Source organism: Mesoplodon mirus (genome assembly GCF_964341445.2).
Source record: "Mesoplodon mirus genome assembly, chromosome: 10".
Lineage (NCBI taxonomy): Eukaryota > Metazoa > Chordata > Mammalia > Artiodactyla > Ziphiidae > Mesoplodon > Mesoplodon mirus.
In genome coordinates, this window is record NC_138986.1 from 16,346,682 (window position 1) to 16,366,125 (window position 19,444).

Genomic DNA, 19,444 nt, shown 5'->3' on the forward strand with positions numbered 1-19,444 from the left:
AAATCTGGAATGGCGTTTGGTGCCATTTAATATTATTTTCTAAGGCAACACAGTCAACTTCAATTACTCAGACTGAGGATTATATCTTATACCATTTACTTAAACTTATCATTGTTCACTATAATTTCCCATCAACATTAAACCGGGATAGAGGAAACTGATGAAATGTCAGTTAACCTTGCTATTTACACATGCTTTGATTAAAATATAAGTTAAAAGTTAATAGCTAATATAGTTTTGAGCTATCATAGATATGAGTTTATGTACAATTTCAATTCTCCAATATAAAGTCAATTAATATGACACTGTAGTTTGGCCCTGCTTGTCATTTAAAAAAATGGAAACTTTAAAAGAAAAATAAATTTTTATATTTTTTCCACAAAAATTCTCAATACAACGTGCATCTTTGTATAACATACTAGTTATATAGTAGATACTGGCCAACATTTTGTTAAAAATAAAAGTTTCGGGGCTTCCCTGGTGGCACAGTGATTGTGAGTCCGCCTGCCGATGCAGGGGACATGGGTTCGTGCCCCAGTCTGGGAGGATCCCACATGCCGCAGAGCAGCTGGGCCCGTGAGCCATGGCCGCTGAGCCTGAGCGTCCGGAGCCTGTGCTCCGCAGCGGGAGAGGCCACAACAGTGAGAGGCCCGCGTACCACAGAAAACAAACAAAACAAAAGACATAGGAAAAAATAAAAAAAAATAAATAAAAGTTTTCCTGAGAAGTCCAGTTTCCATGAACCGCTAACTGCCCACCTCCCCTTTCAATATAAAGAATGTCAGCACCTGAGGATGATCAGCAATGAGAAACGAAGTCCATCTTTCCATCTGAGGCTCTTAGTACCTGTAATTCTATTTTAGTGCAATAATTCCTGAAGGTAAGTCTCCAGACCACCAACATATCCAGACCTCATATTCCCTAGCAAAGAATATTTATGTCCTCCTAGGTTTAAACCACCAGTCAAGGCAAGGCAGAGCTTTCTGTAAGTTATGTCGTAACAAGCTCAGCAAGGGCCACTCTGCTCTTGTCAAGCTCAGAAAAACGGAGTCATAATTTTTTGAAAACTCAATGTAAAGGTTCTCTTCAAGAGAAGCACCACCATCCTCAGTAATTACACATAATACGGGAGAGCAAATATTAACTCAATGACTCCTCAGGCTAAATGGCCCAAGAGATCACATTTTCAACAACGGGGTAAAGTTTAAAAACCCCCAAATAAAAGAAAAAGCTATAATAAACTCTGAGAAAAGCAATATTCATTTTTCTGCCTTAGCTTAAACATGATTGCTTTCTTTCATGAGTTAAAAAGAAGCCTGTGGAAATTGATACAAATAATCCAAGAAATGCAGTGGAATGCCATGATGTCATGAGAAGACTCTAGAGAATGAGTTTTCTCTGGTTTATATTAACTATCAAATGTTCTGCTGGGGCATAAATTATCTCCTGTCCCACAAACTTTAAAAACAAGTCACAAAATCCACATTAGAATATAAGTTTTTTAATTTTTATAAATAACTTATCTGTTACAAAGATAGTTTTTACCCAGCTAAATCACAAAACCATCAACTCAAGATATCCAAATTACGTTTTATTAATAAAACAAGTAAAAACTGATTTATCAATCTTCACATAGAACTGCAGATGAAGCTGAAAAACAAGGCCTATTTTTAAAACAAAACGCATCAAATGTAAGGGCTTTGAGTTTATTGTCTAATTAACTAGGATTGTCATAGTTCTTCCCATATACAAGATGCAAAGCCTGGAAGTTAAGGCTTTGACATTCATATAGAATCACCTGTAATAATCCTGTTTCTTTAAAAGTATTCATTGGCAAACATTGACAGTGGGTGACAGTCTACATTACCTCCTATCTTTTGCTACATTTCAGCACTTCCCTTAGCCCCATTCTAAGCACTGATATATAATTCCCTAATTGTTTTTTAAAAGGCACACTGTTCCTTCTTTTTCTTGATTTCATGTAGTTATATACATTCCTGATCATCTGAATATTTATTTTCCTTATAAAAATATATCATCAAAATAAAGAGATGCTTGAGGTTGCTTCAGTGTTCAAGTTTGCTTGTTTTTCTTTTTTCCAGCTCTTCTTCAGTTGTCCTCAATGCGACTAGCCTTGTTTTATAAATATACACGATACTGCCACCAAGTCAGGTTTAGAAGCGGAGGCCCCACAGCAAAGCCTTTAAACTTCTCTCCGGAGAAAGGGCTGGAGGTGCTGCTGCTGTTGCGGGGTTGAAACTGTACTTTCCCAATAGTAATCTCCTGTGAGAGTTCTGTGGGACACGAGGCGGATAAAGCAAGCTTAACCTCGTTGCTGTCAGTGGGTTCAAAATACCTTTTGTTTTAAGCTTCCCTGTGGAAGAGAAAACACTGTGTTGTGTTGTTACCCACCGCTGAAGTCAGTATAGAGTGTGACCTACAGACGTACGTCTCGTAATAGTTTCTGCAATTCGCTGTGCAGCATCTGTATGTCTTCACAGAACATCGGCACTCATGAGGGCAAAGTACAGAGTAAGTAGAGGAAAGTTATGTTGTGCATGGTTTCATTTCATTAATGCTTTTTTTATTTTAAGGCGTTGCTTCTCTCAGGTAAGGCTTAAAAAGGGACATGATCGTGCTTAATCACTAAAAGGAAAAAAGAAAATTAGTTAACAAAAGACTATTACGCTATACATATAGAAATACAAGAAAATAATAAGGAAGAAAAGAAATCACTTAAAGCAGACTCGAGAGATCTGTACAGTAGGAAAAGCTTTGGGATATTTCACTCCATGTTTGTACAGACAATGCATGCTGCTTTTCTTTTCATCTTTAGACCCTAGATGCTGGCTTCACAGAGTGGAGACGTTTTCAGGGAAGACAAAGACAAGGCCAAGAGTACCACAGATTTGTGAAGTTCTTCCCCTATCCATTGGCACTTTATGGCAGCAAACAGTTTTTAAATAGTTAAATCTTGTTCCTTTTCTTCATGTTTGTAGTGTTTCACCGAAAGCTTTAAAAAAAAAAAAAAGCCATTGTTCTATTCCTTCCTCCTGTCAAAATTCAGTAGTGACATGAGGGGAAAAGGTACTGGGAACACCTAGGTATTAATATATTGAGAATTATCCTTAACGGGCTACTGGTAACACTGTACATGGTTAGGCAGTGGGCAACCAAGTCTTTCAGCAGATTACCTTCATGTGATGAATTTCAACTGCCCATGACATTAGACTGAGGTATTATTAGCTCTGTGGGTTGACATTTAACATTAGCACAACACCATCTTGCCACACCTTCAATTTGACAAAATCCTATGTAGCAGTGAAACTTTTCCCCTGATGACAGACTAGTTTCTTGAACTTCAGATGTGGTTTTAGGGAAGATATAGTGCCTCTTGGCTCAGAAATGCCTTGGCATCTCACACTGTTCACAACGGATTAAGGCTGGATGGTTCAAAAAAGTACAGGCAGTACAATTCCACTGAGCCCCCTCATCATCTTCTGTGTCTTGAGTCTTTGGTGTTTTGATGGTGGACCTTTGATCTGTAAGGAAGCAAAAATCGCAAAGTCATAAATTATTGGCAACTTTAAACACTATTTGCACTGCACAGCATGAAACAGCTTGTTAAACAAGTGAAGCATCTAGCTGAAACCGACACACATGCTTGATCCTTACAACCTGTCTCTATCAGGCTGGCACTTCTCCGCTGGGGAACAGCAACATGTACATGACATAACCACCTCAATATCTCCTCAAAGGGGAAAAGAGCATCCTTTCCCCCAATTCATAGCAGGTGAAAAGGGAAATCAATTCATATGGTAACTAATAGCCAAGATTACCATAATGTCACCTAAGAGGGTGAAAAGGTGTCCAACTACAACGCAATACTGCTAATGCATTTATGTCTGATTAAAGCTTGAGTTTCATTTCTCACTGAAGTAGTATTTATATTTTTGTTTTCTACCAGGAATGGAAGTTTTTGTTAAATGTTCTCTACCTGAACAACGCAAATAAAATATACAGATGAACTAATTTCTAAAATCTTATTTATTTAACTAAATATCGACAATAGACCTTGGAGGAGTCAATCAGTATACAATTTTACCAGACTTTATTTCTCACTTTATTTAAAAATCATATTTATTATGGAACACTAGAAAGACTATTAGATTAAGAGTTGTGAGAATGGAGTTCTACTCCTGGCTCTGCTACTAACTCCGAATTTCTTTGCTCTGTGACCTTAGATAATAAATCATGTATCCTCTACATCTAATCTTTCTTACTTATACAATAAAGGCACTGCAGCTTTATGAAGCCACTGTTCTAGAATGTCTGCATTTACAGAGGTAACTGAAATATAAGGAATAATTATATTCCTCCATGGTTGTATCTACAATGAACTTACGTTTATGAAACGACTTTTTGGGGGGAGGGAGGTACCGTTATGATTTTAGACTAGTATCCCTACAAAGTACTGCGGGGACGTTTCCAGTAAAAGGAGCAGGCACTGCTGGATCCCTCCAGTCAAGGTTTGTAATTTGTAGTTTCCAAACTATGTTAAGACAAGGTATATTAATTTGAAAATTCTACCTGCTCCATGGAGTTGATAACTAAATGATACCTTTTCTGCTATTTTAAAAGACAAGCTATTGTATATAGTAGATGAAAATATCAAGTTTCTATAACAAATTTAAAATAATTAAGTAATGTTTGGTACTTTGTACCCCTTTAGCAGCACTTTACTGTTTGGCGTGAAACATTTATTGCAAAATTCCCCCTTTAAGCATTGGTCAGAATTTTTTAGGCATCACCACAGTTTCTGGCACATGCATGAGCAGCATGGAAGTACTATTTATACAGTAATTTTCTTTAAACCGGATAACTTTAAAACAAGTATCTATTTAAGGTTTACCTAAGTAAAAATATTTGAAAAATCAAGGGTCTGACAGTACTAATTAGTATCCCCTAAAACACATTAAAATAAATACAGTTAAAAAAAAGTTTGACTTTTACCATCTACAATTATTTCACACTCCATACTTGGGAAACATTTTATAGCATAACTGTTTTAATCTGGGGATAATCCAGTCTACTTACTAGAATTTTGGTCTCAGCGAGGCTAGAAAACATTCCTACCTGGCACATTTTCAGTAAAACCTTGTCTTTCCTTTTTGTTTCATGACAAAGGTTTTTTAGGGAGGCTGTTCAATCTATATTAACACTTCAATCTATTATGAAGTGCCAGAATCTTCTTCATTATTTATGTAATGTCTAAGGTATCAATAGAGGACCTAAATTTTTTTTAAAATGGAAAAGCCTCCAATGGTTTTCTGACATCTGCACAATCTCTTTTGGTACTTAGAATTATGACTCTTTTTTATGAGTGGTATTTGGAAACTAAGTAACCACCAGAATTGAAAAAAGAGGAAATTAGGTGGCACAGGATGACTTGTGATTGCCACACTTCATTTTAGCTGTTAAAAAACCCTGCATTGGGCTTCCCTGGTGGCACAGTGGTTGAGAGTCCACCTGCCGATGCAGGGGACACGGGTTCATGCCCCGGGCCGGGAAGATCCCACATGCCGCGGAGCGGCTGGGCCCGTGAGCCATGGCCGCTGAGCCTGCGCGTCCGGAGCCTGTGCTCCGCAACGGGAGAGGACACAACAGTGACAGGCCTGCGTGCCGCAAAACAAACAAACAAACAAACAAAAAAACCCCATAAAAAACCGTGCATTGTCTGTTGGTGGGAATGTAAACTGATACACCCACTATGGAGAACAGTATGGAGGTTCCTTAAAAAACTAAAAATAGAACTACCATACGACCCAGCAATCCCACTACTGGGCATATACCCTGAGAAAACCATAATTCAAAAAGAGTCATGGGATGGGGCTCTTTGGTGGTGCTAATGGCAGACTCTGGGAGGGCTCATGTCAAGGAGTACTTCCCAGAACTTCTGCTGCCAGTGTCCTTGTCCCCACAGTGAGCCACAGCCACCCCGAACTCTGCAGGAGACCCTCCAACACTAGCAGATAAAGAAACAGAGGCTAAAGATCTGTTAGCAGGAAAGCCAGCACTGGAACTCAGGACTTTTGACTGCAGAGACCACTCACACACTTCCATGTCTTCTGTCTCTCTCAAGGTCCAGCCCTGTCTTCCAGAGAGAGACCGGGTGCTGACAGGGTCTTGGTGCTCTGGCCGGATGTCAGGCCAGAGCCTCTGAGGTGGGAGAGCTGAGTTCAGGACACTGGACCACCAGAGGCCTCCCAGCCCCAGTGTAATATCAAACGGCGAAAGCTCTCCCAGAAATCACCATCTCAACACTAAGACCCAGCTCCACTCAGTGCTTCACCCAGCAAGCTACAGTGCTGGACACCCTATGCCAAACAACTAGCAAGACAGGAACACAACCCCACCCATTAGCAGAGAGACTGCCTAAAATCATAATAAGGTCACAGACACCCCAAAATACACCACCAGATGTGGTCCTGCCAAACAGAAAGACAAGATCCAGCCTCATCTGCCAGGAAGCCTACATAAACGACTGAACCAACCTGACCCACTGGGAGCGGACACCAAAAACAGTGGGAACTACGAACATGCAGCCTGTGAAACAGAGACCCCAAACACAGTAAGTTAAGCAAAATGAGAAGACAAAGAAATACACAGCAGATGAAGGAGCAAGGTAAAAACTCACCAGACCAAACAAATGAAGAGGAAATAGGCAGTCTCCCTGAAAAAGAATTCACAGTAATGATAGTAAAGATGATCCAAAATCTTGGAAATAGAATGGAGAAAATACAAGAAACGTTTAACGGGGACTTGGAAAAACTAAAGAGGAAACAAACAATGACGTATAACGCAATAAATGACATTTAAAATTCTCTAGAAGGAATCAATAGCAGAATAACTGAGACAGAAGAACGGATAAGTGACCTGGAAGATAAAATAGTGGAAATAACTACCGCAGAGCAGGATAAAGAAAAAAGAATGAAAAGAATTGAGGACAGTCTTAGAGACCTCTGAGACAACACTGGACACACCAACATTTGAATTATAGGGGTCCCAGAAGCAGAAGACAAAAAGAAGGGGAGTGAGAAAATATCTGAAGAGATTATAGTTGAAAACTTCCCTAATATGGGTAAGGAAATAGTCAATCAAGTCCAGGACGCACAGAGAATCCCATACAGGATAAATCCAAGGAAAAACACGCTAAGACACATATTAATCAAACTATCAAAAATTAAAAACAGGGCTTCCCTGGTGGCGCACTGGCTGAGGGTCCGCCTGCTGATTCAGGGGACATGGGTTCTTGCCCTGGTCCAGGAAGATCCCATGTGCTGCGGGGTGGCTGCGCCCGTGAGCCGTGGCTGCGCCCGTGAGCCATGGCTGCTGGGCCTGCGCGTCTGGAGCCTGTGCTCCGCAACGGGAGAGGCCACAACAGTGAGAGGCCTGCGTACCGCCAAAAAAAAAAAAAAAAAAGCAGCAGGGAAAAGTAACAATTAACACACAAGGGAATCCCCATAAGGTTAACAGCTGATCTTTCAGCAGAAACTCTGCAAGCCAGAAGGGAGTGGCAAGACATATTTAAACTGTTGAAAGGGGAAAACCTACAACCAAGATTACTCTACCCAGCAAGGATCTCACCCAGATTCCATGGAGAAATTAAAACCTTTAGAGAGATGCAAAAGCTAAGAGAATTCAGCACCACCAAACCAGCTCTACAACAAATGCTAAAGGAACTTCTCTAGGCAGGAAACACAAGAGAAGGAAAAGACTTACAATAACAAACCCAGAAGAATTAAGAAAATGGTAATAAGAACATACATATCGATAACTACCTTAAATGTAAATGGATTAAATGCTCCAACCAAAAGACACAGACTGGCTGAATGGATACAAAAACAAGACCTGTATATATGCTGTCTACAAGAGACCCACTTCAGACCTAAGGACACATACAGACTGAAAATTAGGGGATGGAAAAAGATATTCCATGCAAATGGAAATCAAAAGAAAGCTGGAGTAGCAATTCTCATATCAGACAAAATAGACTTTAAAATAAAGGCTATTACAAAAGACAAAGACGGAGACTACATAATGATCAAGGGATCAATCCAAGAAGAAGATATAACAATTGTAAATATTCATGCACCCAACATAAGAGCACCTTAATGCATAACGCAAATGCTAACAGCCACAAAAGGGGAAATCGACAGTAACACAATCATAGTCGGGGACTTTAACACCCCACTTTCACCAATGGACAGATCATCCAAAATGAAAATAAATAAGGAAACACAAGCTTTAAATGATACATTAAACAAGATGGACTTAATTGATATTTATAGGACATTCCATCCAAAACCAGAAGATTACACTTTCTTCTCAAGTGCTCATGGAACATTCTCCAGGATAGATCATATCTTGGGTCACAAATCAAGCCCTGGTGAACTTAAGAAAATTGAAATCGTATCAAGTATCTTTTCCGACCACAACACTATGAGACTAGATATCAATTACAGGAAAAAAATCTGTAAAAAATACAAACACATGGAGGCTAAACAATACACTACTAAATAACCGAGAGATCACTGAAGAAGTCAAAGAAGAAACCAAAAAATACCTAGGAACAAATGACAATGAAAACATGATGACCCAAAAACTATGGGATGCAGCAAAAGCAGTTCTAAGAGGGAAGTTTATCGCAATACAATGCTACTTCAGGAAACAAGAAACATCTCAAATAAACAACCTAACCTTACACCTAAAGCAATTAGAGAAAGAACAAAAAAACCCCCAAAGTTAGCAGAAGGAAAGAAATCATAAAGATCAGATCAGAAATAAATGAAAAAGAAATGAAGGAAACGATAGCAAAGATCAATAAAACTAAAAGCTGGTTCTTTGAGAAGATAAACAAAATTGATAAACCATTAGCCAGACTCATCAAGAAAAAAAGGGAGAGGACTCAAATCAACAGAATTAGAAATGAAAAAGGAGAAGTAACAGCTGACAATGCAGAAACACAAAGGATCATGAGAGATTACTACAAGCAACTCTATGCCAATAAAATGGACAACCTGGAAGAAATGGACAAATTCTTAGGAAAGCACAACCTTCCAAGACTGAACCAGGAAGAAACAGAAAATATAAACAGACCAATCACAGGCACTGAAATTGAGACTATGATTAAAAATCTTCCAACAAAAGCCCAGGACCAGATGGCTTCACAGGCGAATTCTATCAAACATTTAGAGAACACCTATCCTTCTCAAGCTCTTCCAAAATAGAGCAAAGGGAGGAACACTCCCAAACTCATTCCACAAGGCCACCATCACCTTGATACCAAAACCAGACAAGGATGTCACAAAGAAAGAAAACTACAGGCCAATATCACTGATGAACATAGATGCAAAAATCCTCAAAAAAAATACTGGCAAACAGAATCCAACAGCACATTAAAAGGATCATACACCATAATCAAGTGGGGTTTACCCCAGGAATGCAAGGATTCTTCAATATACACAAATCAATCAATGTGATAAACCATATTAACAAATTAAAGGAGAAAAACCATAGGATCATCTCAATAGATGCAGAAAATGCTTTCGACAAAATTCAACACCCATTTATGACAAAAACCCTCTAGAAAGTAGGCAGAGAGGGAACTTACCTCAACGTAATAAAGGCCATATATGACAAACCCACAGCTAACATCATTCTCAATGGTGAAAAACTGAAAACATTTCCACTAAGATCAGGAACAAGACAAGGTTTCCCACTCTCACCACTGTTATTCAACATAGTTTTGGAAGTTTTAGCCACAGCAATCAGCGACGAAAAAGAAATAAAAGGAATCCAAATCGGAAAAGAAGTAAAATTGTCATTGTTTGAAGATGACATGATACTATACCTAGAGAATCCTAAAGATGCTACCAGAAAAATACTAGCGCTAACCAATGAATTTGGTAAAGTAGCAGGATACAAAATTAATGCACAGAAATCTCTTGCATTTCTGTACACTAATGATGAAAAATCTGAAAGAGAAATTAAGGAAATACTCCCATTTACCACTGCAACGAAAAGAATAAAATACCTAGGAATAAACCTACCTAAGGAGACGAAAGACCTGTATGCAGAAATCTAAGACACTGAAGAAAGAAACTAAAGATGATACAAACAGATGGAGAGTTATACCTTGTTCTTGGACTGGAAGAATCAACACTGTGAAAATGACTATACTACCCAAAGCAGTCTACAGATTCAGTGCAATCCCTATCAAACTACATATGGCATTTTTCACAGAACTAGAACAAAAAATTTCAATCTGTATGAAAACAAAAAAGACCCCGAATAGCCAAAGCAATCTTGAGAAAGAAAAACGGAGCTGGAGGAATCAGGCTCCCAGACTTCAGACTATACTACAAAGCGACAGTAAACAAGAGAGTATGGTACTGGCACAAAAACAGAAATGTAGATCAATGGAACAGGATAGAAACCCCAGAGATAAACCCACACACCTATGGTCACCTTATCTTTGATAAAGGAGGCAAGGATATACAATGGATAAAAGACAGCCTCTTCAATAAGTGGTGCTGGGAAAACTGGACAGATACATGTAAAAGAATGAAATTAGAACACTCCCTAACACCATACATAAAAATAAACTCAAAATGGATTAAAGACCTAAATGTAAGGCCAGCCACTATCAAACTCTTAGAAGAAAACACAGGCAGAACAGTCCATGACATAAACCACAGCAAGATCCGTTTTGACCCACCTCCTAGAGAAATGGAAATAAAAACAAAAATAAACGAATGGGACCTAATGAAACTTAAAAGCATTTGCACAGCAAAGGAAAACATAAACAAGACGAAAAGACAACCCTCAGAATGGGAGAAAATATTTGCAAATGAAGCAACTGACAAGGATTAATCTCCAAAATACACAAGCAGTTCATGCAGCTCAATATCAAAAAAACAAACAACCCAATCCAAAAATGGGCAGAAGACCTAAATAGACATTTCTCCAAAGAAGATATACAGATCGCCAACAAACACATGAAAGGATGCTCAACATCACTAATCATTAGAGAAATGCAAATCAAAACTACAATGAGATATCATCTCACACCAGTCAGAATGGCCATCATCAAAAAATCTAGAAACAATAAATGCTGGAGAGGGTGTGGAAAAAAGGGAACACTCTTGCACTGCTGGTGGGAATGTGAATTGGTACAGCCGCTATGGAGAACGGTATGGAGCTTCCTCAAAAAACTAAAACTAGAACTACCATACAACCCAACCCAGCAATCCCACTACTGAGCATATACCCTGAGAAAACCGTAATTCAAAAAGAGTCATGTACCACAATGCTCACTGCAGCTCTATTTACAATAGCCAGGACATGGAAGCAACTTAAGGGTTCACTGACAGATGAATGGATAAAGAAGATGTGGCACATATATACAATGGAATGTTACTCAGCCATAAAAAGAAATGAAATTGAGTTATTTGTAGTGAGGTGGATGGACCTAGAGACTGTCATACAGAATGAAGTTAAGTCAGAAAGAGAAAAACAAATACCGTATGCTAACACATATATATGGAATCTAAAAAAAAAAAAGAAAAATGGTTATGAAGAACCTAGGGGCAGGACAGGAATAAAGACGTGCAGATGTAGAGAATGGACTTGAGGACACGGATAGGGGAAAGGGTAAGCTGGGGCAAAGTGAGAGAGTGGCATGGACACATATATACTACCAAATGTAAAATAGATAGCTAGTGGGAAGCAGTTGCACAGCACAGGGAGATCAGCTCGGTGCTTTGTGACCACCTAGAGGGGTGGGATAGGGAGGGTGGGAGGGAGACACAAGAGGGAGGAGATATGGGGATATATGTATATGTATAGCTGATTCACTTTGTTAAACAGCAGAAACTAACACACCATTGTAAAGCAATTATACTCCAATAAAGCTGTTAAAAAAAACAAAAAAACCCCCCTGCATTGCAAAGCAGAACTGATTTCAAGAACTAAGTAAACCTCTATAAGTGAAACTAGCAACTCCCTATTTTAGCTTTAAGGCAAAAATGACTAATTCTTTATTTCTCCAAAAGTAGCCAGTACACAGGCTTCTATCTTTTGTGCAAAGGTTTTTAAGTACTGGAGTTTTTCTTTTTCTTTTCTTACTTTTTCTCATGGGATAACGGTGAAATAAACCCTCAGGCACTTATCCTGCTTCTACAACTCTCAAGACGAATCTTATTTCATCTGTATTCCACCTCCCTCCTAACCTCAACACGTAAGTACTGGATTATGTTGAAACAAAACAGGATCTTTTTATATGAAAATTTTAGTGGTTTTTTTTGTGTGTGTGGTACGCGGGCCTCTCACTGTTGTGGCCTCTCCCGTTGTGGAGCACAGGCTCTGGACGTGCAGGCTCAGTGGCCATGGCTCACAGGCCCAGCCACTCCGCGGCATGTGGGATCTTCCCGGACCGGGGCATGAACCCGTGTCCCCTGCATCAGCAGGCGCACTCTCAACCACTGCGCCACCAGGGAAGCCCGAAAATTTTAGTTTTTGAAAGAGAGTAAAAAGATTGTATTAAGGCAACTCATTTAGAGTCTAAAATACCCACTTTGCTTATTTTAAGAAGCTAGGCTATACCACTGTTTTCTTTATTCCTTTATTCAATTAACATCCAAATAGCATCCAATGTTTGAACACTGGCTTCCCCATGTACTATGCCAAATAGCCTAATCTCACTTTTGCTCCTTTGTAATAAGAGTTCATTACGTTCCAGCTAACGATGTTTAAAAACATTTAAATTAAAAAATATGAAGATAAAGCTAGGCCTAATTAAATTATACTTGAACAAAAACGAGTGGACAGCACAGGATACTGAATGAGACTATGAACATTCTTGTAACAAACTAAAAAACTAGTAACATACTTGTTTCTTTCTTATTTCCATTTCTATATGTTTTTTAATGCCTGGAGTAAAAAAAAAACCACACAAATGTTCCAACATTTCTTAGTTTGGTGTCTATATAGTCTGTGAATATCAGTGATGTAAAAATGATAGTGGGTAATTATTTTAAAAAACCATTCGTCTGAAATTCAGAGTATTTTGATTACAGAGAACTATGCGTAAACTAAATAGGACAGAATACTCATGAAAAATAAACTTTCCTAAGGTGTCTTCCTTAACGTTTGTCTAAAATTTCAAATAATGCAAGTTTCCGCACCTGGTGATTTTTTTTTTTTTTATTGGCCAAGATTTGCTATTTTGGGAGTATATGATGAATCCTTAGGACATGCATATTACTTTTCAAGAGCTAAGTACATTAGATTTTTGCACCCTCCCCAATTCCCAGCATGTAAGTGAAAATAAATATCTTCTGAATGAATCCATCCAAGAATGCCAAAGTTTGAAGCACTTCTAGAGTGGAAGGTTTTCCAAAACCTTGCTTTTCAAAATGCAACAGTTCTCACACTTACTGGACACACTAACCTTTGGGTTTTGGTGGCACAGGACCTACAAATCCAATATTGTCATAAAAGTTATGAATAGCGCTGGGATTAAAATGTGGTCCTGAAATACATAAAAAGTAAGTATATCAATGCTTATAGCTCAAAAATATTAAAAAAATTGTTAAAAAAACAAATATTTTCTTTCTAAAAAATATCACATTATAAATAGAAGAAATACTTTTTGCACCTCTAATGTCAAATTACATGTCAGGATTTCAAAAACAGCTGAGATAGGTATAATATAGTACCCATAACAGAGGTCTAAGTGGTAAATTGGGGAAGAAGTCAAATTAATGCCAGTAAGACAGTAACAGAATTAGAACTAGACCCCTGTTCTATGTGACAAGATAACTTAAAATTTAACAATTTAAAATACAATTTTAACATGGTCTTAAGCAACTAAATAGCTTGGCTTCAAGTAAGTATAAAAACCTTGTACTAATGTAATACAGTGCTTCAGATTTTAAACAAAAGGAACAAGTTCAAGAATTATAGTTTCTAGACTGGCACTAACCTCCTTTTTCTCTCCAAAGTTAAATTATGGCATTTTCAATGAATGTTTCAAGATAAACAGCTTACTAAAATAAAACAAATCATCTTTCAGTTTAATGGATTTTGGCACATACTAAGAAGTATGATTAAGGGCTTCTTCCCTTTCCTGTCTTTTCCATTTTATATATTTCTATTATTTCTAAAGTTCAGAATTAGGTTTAAGTTATAAATATTCCTTTTAGTTGTCTATGGAACTGAACTGTAAACATTTTTTGTTCTACAATAAGCAGTTATTGCTTGTCAATAATAGCTCAAGTATAATAAACTATCATTGTCCTAAAAATATAAGCCGTATTTTTATTTTTGTCTCTATTTTAGCAATTAAGAAAGTACCATTAGGGTGGCGATGCCTTTTAAATTATGTTCTTAAAAGCATAATTCTTGAAAGGGAAAAAGGAAAAAGGTGTATGAGGTACGTACATTTTAATCTTAATAAATATTGTAACAGATTATACTAATGCATAACAGCAATACTTTTGACAATACAGCCAGACATACTAATCACTGTCTTCCCTTAACACATGACTAAAGGGGATTTGAAGGTTATACAATGGATCAAATTACTCCTCAACCAAATACATAACTTTGGGGGGGAGTGGAGAGTGAGCGAAAACAAAAATCCAAGTAGCACTATATGGCTCCAAGGTCAAATCTGAAACAGTAAGATTACAATTGATAAGTCTGGTTTTAGCCATGGGAAAAGAGTTGGTAAAAATGAATTTCAGCTGAGTATGCATTGAACTTTACCTCGGGCTTGAAAAAGATCAATTTCTTTGGTTAAGCAGTCAATGTCAATCTGGAGTTGTCTATTACAACTTCTCAATTGCTGCATTTCTTCGAGCTGAAAAATAATTCCATGTGAGAAGGATCTACATTGAACTCTTGTGTTATTAGCTAAGAAAGAGTGAAGTTTTGCAGGGGGAGGTAAGGACAGAGAAAGAAGTATGAATTAAGAGCATTTCTAGAAAACAAGATCAAGGTTTTATACTTATGACAGATTGCCTAGTCTCATGTTCAAGCATAGCAGCCACAACAGTTAGAGAAAGAAAGACTTACTGAAGGTATTTGGGATATGGAATTTGATCTTTTCAGACGCCTTCGAGTTAGATTATTTTCCATTTCATTGACCTCAGATTTTAGTTTATCCAGCTTTTTCTTTTGAATCTCAAGTTCTCTTTGAAGTCGTTCCATTCTGGCCTTCTGATGTACCAAAAGAGCTGCAATACATATTAGTAAATGTGAGGACCCACTCAGTTTAGTCAAGTAACCTTTAAACAGCCTTGGGGAAACAAAACAAATGACTACTTCTGTGACAAACAAGAGGCTGCCAAGAATCCCAAAGATAACAATAACACAAAATATTGTGAGTGAAACTAAAATTTCAAAAATTTTTACTTGAAAATTATTTTAATTATTTAAGCATACAAATGTCACTCATTTTTTTGGGGGGGAGGTTTTAGTATGGCCAATGACAGCATTTTTGCCTATAACCGCTCAAAAGGTCTAGTAGAGTCAATTAACCTACTTACTATTTAATTCAAATTTGACCCCTTGAAAGGATAAGCCCCTCTCCTCCAAAAAGTCTGACATGTTTGGACTATACATAAGGTATCCTAATATAGACATGTTATAGATATTTTAGACGGGAACATGAGTTAGGTTAAATCCACTTTGATGTATACAACAAATAAAACTGATTTCAATTCACATGAATGTTAACATTAAATTCCTCAAACTGAAAATTAAAAACAATACCATTCAGATGAATCAAACACATTTTCTTATATTGCAATTACATTTTGTGAGAATATTTTCCTAAGATTTCCTAAGGAAAGAAAATAAGCAATCAATCTTGTCACATGAATGAGGAATTGCTTGAGAAACCTTATTAAACCATAAAAATTGGTATATGTTCTTGCCATCTCTGGACAATGTGAGCTTCACTTCTTAGGACACTGGGCTGGTAGTGAAGATACCTGAATAGACTTCTATTAAAAGGCAGCTTGGGATGATTCTACCATGAGAAAACAGGCAGATGTGGGAAAATACAATAAATAACCTCTAAAAATGAAAAAGTCAAGTCGATTAAACAGATTAGATTAATGCTAAACAGTCATCATCAATCAAACTTAAATCTCCATGAATCTAAAAAATAAGGAAAAGGCTATAAACATTCAGGCCATTCAATCCGGCAGTGTATTCTAGAATCAGAATTAGGGTGTGAGGTGCGGGAGGCTACTTAGGCTCAAGTACTTTAAAATTAACTTTAAACAATACATAATTTTTACCAACAAAAATTTGACACTAATATAATCCACCGGTATTTCCTCTGTAATTCTTCTTTCTTACTTATTGGAAGAAAAGAATATTAGGGCATTATGTTTCAAGTTTTAAAAACCAAGGCTGATTCTTGCTACCCTGTCTCCCATTTTAATATATATTCTAAGAACACAGGGCAGTGTTTTTGGAGGTACACATGTTCCTGGTAGAAAACTCACTGTGTCTTTGTACATCCATACCTACCCCAAGCTTGTTTTGTCAGGCTTTTATTAATTTGGTTTATTTTATTTGAATTGCAGACTTGTATCCCTCTATTTCCAAAATATAAGAATTCTGCATTAGGGTTTATTTTATTCTCTTAAAAAAGATGAGGAGGGCCTCCCTGGTGGCGCAGTGGTTGAGAGTCCGCCTGCCGATGCAGGGGATACGGGTTCGTGCCCCGGTCTGGGAGGATCCCATATGCCGCGGAGCGGCTGGGCCCGTGAGCCATGGCCGCTGAGCCTGTGCGTCCGGAGCCTGTGCTCCGCAACGGGAGAGGCCACAACAGTGAGAGGCCCGCGTACAGCAAAAAAAAAAAAAAAAAAGATGAGGAGTGGGCTGTTAATTTTTGAGTGGGATAATAAGAGGAGAAAGACGGAGGCACGAGGTGGGAATGAAGGGCAAGGCAGAGGAGAACCAGGAGTACATAATACACTTGCCTTCATTTCTAAACCCTGACCACCTACCAACATGTCTCAAGTGGCATTAGACATTTGTTCAAATTAATGATTACTTAAAAGCAGTATTTCTTAAAAGTAATGGAGATTTTCTCCCTAAAAGTTTTTTCCTAAATATGTTAAAAAAAAAACTTAAAAAAAATACATTTATTTATCTATTTATTTATTTTTGGCTGCGCTGAGTCTTTGTTGCTGCACACAGGCTTTCTCTAGTTGCGGCGAGCGGGGGCTACTCTTCTAAAACACATTTACTTAGTGGTTCTAGTGATATGTGATAATTTATATTTGTGCTGAATTAGAAAATAAGATATACATTTGTCATATTATTTAATATTATATATGGAGAGGGGATAAGAACAGATTTTCTAAGAAACTGAAACCCAACCTATATCACACACTGAGTGGTCAAAATTCATACCACGAGGGCAGGGAGAGAACCTCAAAGTAAGGAGTTATAACAACTAAATACGAAGAATCAATTATATTAGAGAGGACTTCCATTTAAAGATGATTGAGCGTTGCATTTACATAATCTTCTGCCTCCTGAAACCCCATGAAAATGACAGAGGAATAAAACTAATAGACTCCAACAATGATAAAAAATAGGAAGAAGGCAATAAATGGACGAGAAATTTCAACAAGTTTCTGGAGAATGAAAGTAGATGAAGTGGCATAGGCTTATGAAGGAGAAAGCTACAGTCTCATAGACAAGTACTGTACTGCAAAGAGGCAGCTAACTTGCCTGCAGAAACCTAAAGAGGCTCCAAACTTTGGAGAATGAAGGTAACAACAGAAGGCAGAAGTGAGGAGTGGGCCAGAAAAGGGGGTTAATTGGATATCTCTTTATGGAACAGCTCATCTCTCCCCATCCTGTGGAAGGGCAGGTAGCTATATGCTTATTCTTAAGGCTCCTTCACACACACATTTCTCAAGCTGGTTCCCATACACAAAGAATGCTAGGTGGTGATAGTGGAGTGTTCTCTTGCAGCAGAAGGCTCTTCACTTATTCCTCACAAAGCGAAGTCTGCCAAGTGACAAGTCTCACTTTCTTACACAGGGCTTTTAGCCCTCATAGTCCTTTATTCTTAAATATGAAGCAATAGCCAAGGATCACCACACATTTGAGGAACATCTGACATGTGAAAGACCCAGATAAAGAGAAAGACTAAACCCACACTAAGTGAATATAATTGAGTAGGGAGATGAGAGAACTCAGCTTCTAATGAACATCATTAAGAGAGTTCAGACAATGAGCATCCATAAAACAGCAATCTGCTATGAAAAAGGAATCGGAGAACTAGCTCTTAGAAATTAAAAACATTACTGCTGAAATGAACATTTCATACATGGACTGAAAGAAAATTTAAGGAAATCTCAACTACAAAACAGAAGGACAAGGAGGTGGGATATACTGAGAATATGACAATGAGAAATAAATAGAAAATTGGTCCAGGACGTTAAATAGCTGATTTAAATAAGTTCTGGAAAGAGGCAATAAGAAACTGGAAATCAGGAGATTTCCTGGTCTGAAGGGAGACGCTAGCCTTCAAACTGAAGGGGTCCAATGAATGTAGAAAAATGGACGATTAAAAAAAAAAAAGACCTATACCTAGATACATTACTGTGGTCTATACAGAGTAGTTATACATAGAATATATGTGTGTGTGTGTATATATATATATACACACACAAGTATGTATACCTTGATAAAATTAAAATAATATCCAATTATATACAAGTAGTTAAACCATAATAAGGCACAGGTAAAGACTATGCTGCAGCTTCATTTGTAATATTTGCATTGTAATAATATTTTAATTATTCAGCCAAATCACATTAATTTTCCCTATTCTGGAACCCTAAATTATTTAAATAGTAATGGAACTGAAATTACTTTTTGTACTAGTTCAAAGGGCATTAAGTAAATTACTACCATGAGTGAAGTGTGAAGGAAGGAAACAAAGGGAATAAACTACGTCAAGAGCTTACATATTATTACTTTGTATTTATAAATCATTTCACACTAAAGGGGAATCTTTTTTTGTTAGATGAGTTCATTTCATTTTTCACTTGGAAAAATTCAGCATTTTAGATTTTTCATGATAAAGTACATTTCTCAATTAAATTGCAATCTCCTTGAGGGTAAACATTTTTGTATCATCTTGTATCTACTTTTAACCCTGAAAATTGTAGGCACTTGATAAATACCTATTAAATGTAAAATAACAACAATAATTTGACTTTAATGGATAGTAAAATGAAATAGAAATGTCCAGGAAATACTGTTAAAACAAAAATTGGACATTTATTTTAAAGTCTCCTTGAATGTGTACTTCTAATATGTTTTACTTAGCAAAATTTTA

At 37.4% G+C, this 19,444-nt stretch overlaps 1 protein-coding gene across 3 annotated transcripts in view; it reads right to left on the reverse strand.

Moving 5' to 3' along the window:
• Nucleotides 1–1,576: 1,576 nt before the first annotated feature.
• Nucleotides 1,577–19,444, reverse strand: part of TAB2 (TGF-beta activated kinase 1 (MAP3K7) binding protein 2) — a 79,990-nt gene continuing 62,122 nt past the window's right edge. For all 3 annotated transcript variants that reach the window (XM_082633845.1, XM_082633844.1, XM_082633846.1), the window contains exons 4-7: nt 15,142–15,302; nt 14,833–14,926; nt 13,514–13,594; nt 1,577–3,542 (exon numbers count right to left, since the gene is read on the reverse strand). In XM_082633845.1, coding sequence (XP_082489971.1) covers nt 3,400–3,542; nt 13,514–13,594; nt 14,833–14,926; nt 15,142–15,302 — 479 coding nt within the window. In that variant the 3' untranslated portion in view covers nt 1,577–3,399. The remainder of the gene's footprint in view (nt 3,543–13,513; nt 13,595–14,832; nt 14,927–15,141; nt 15,303–19,444) is intronic.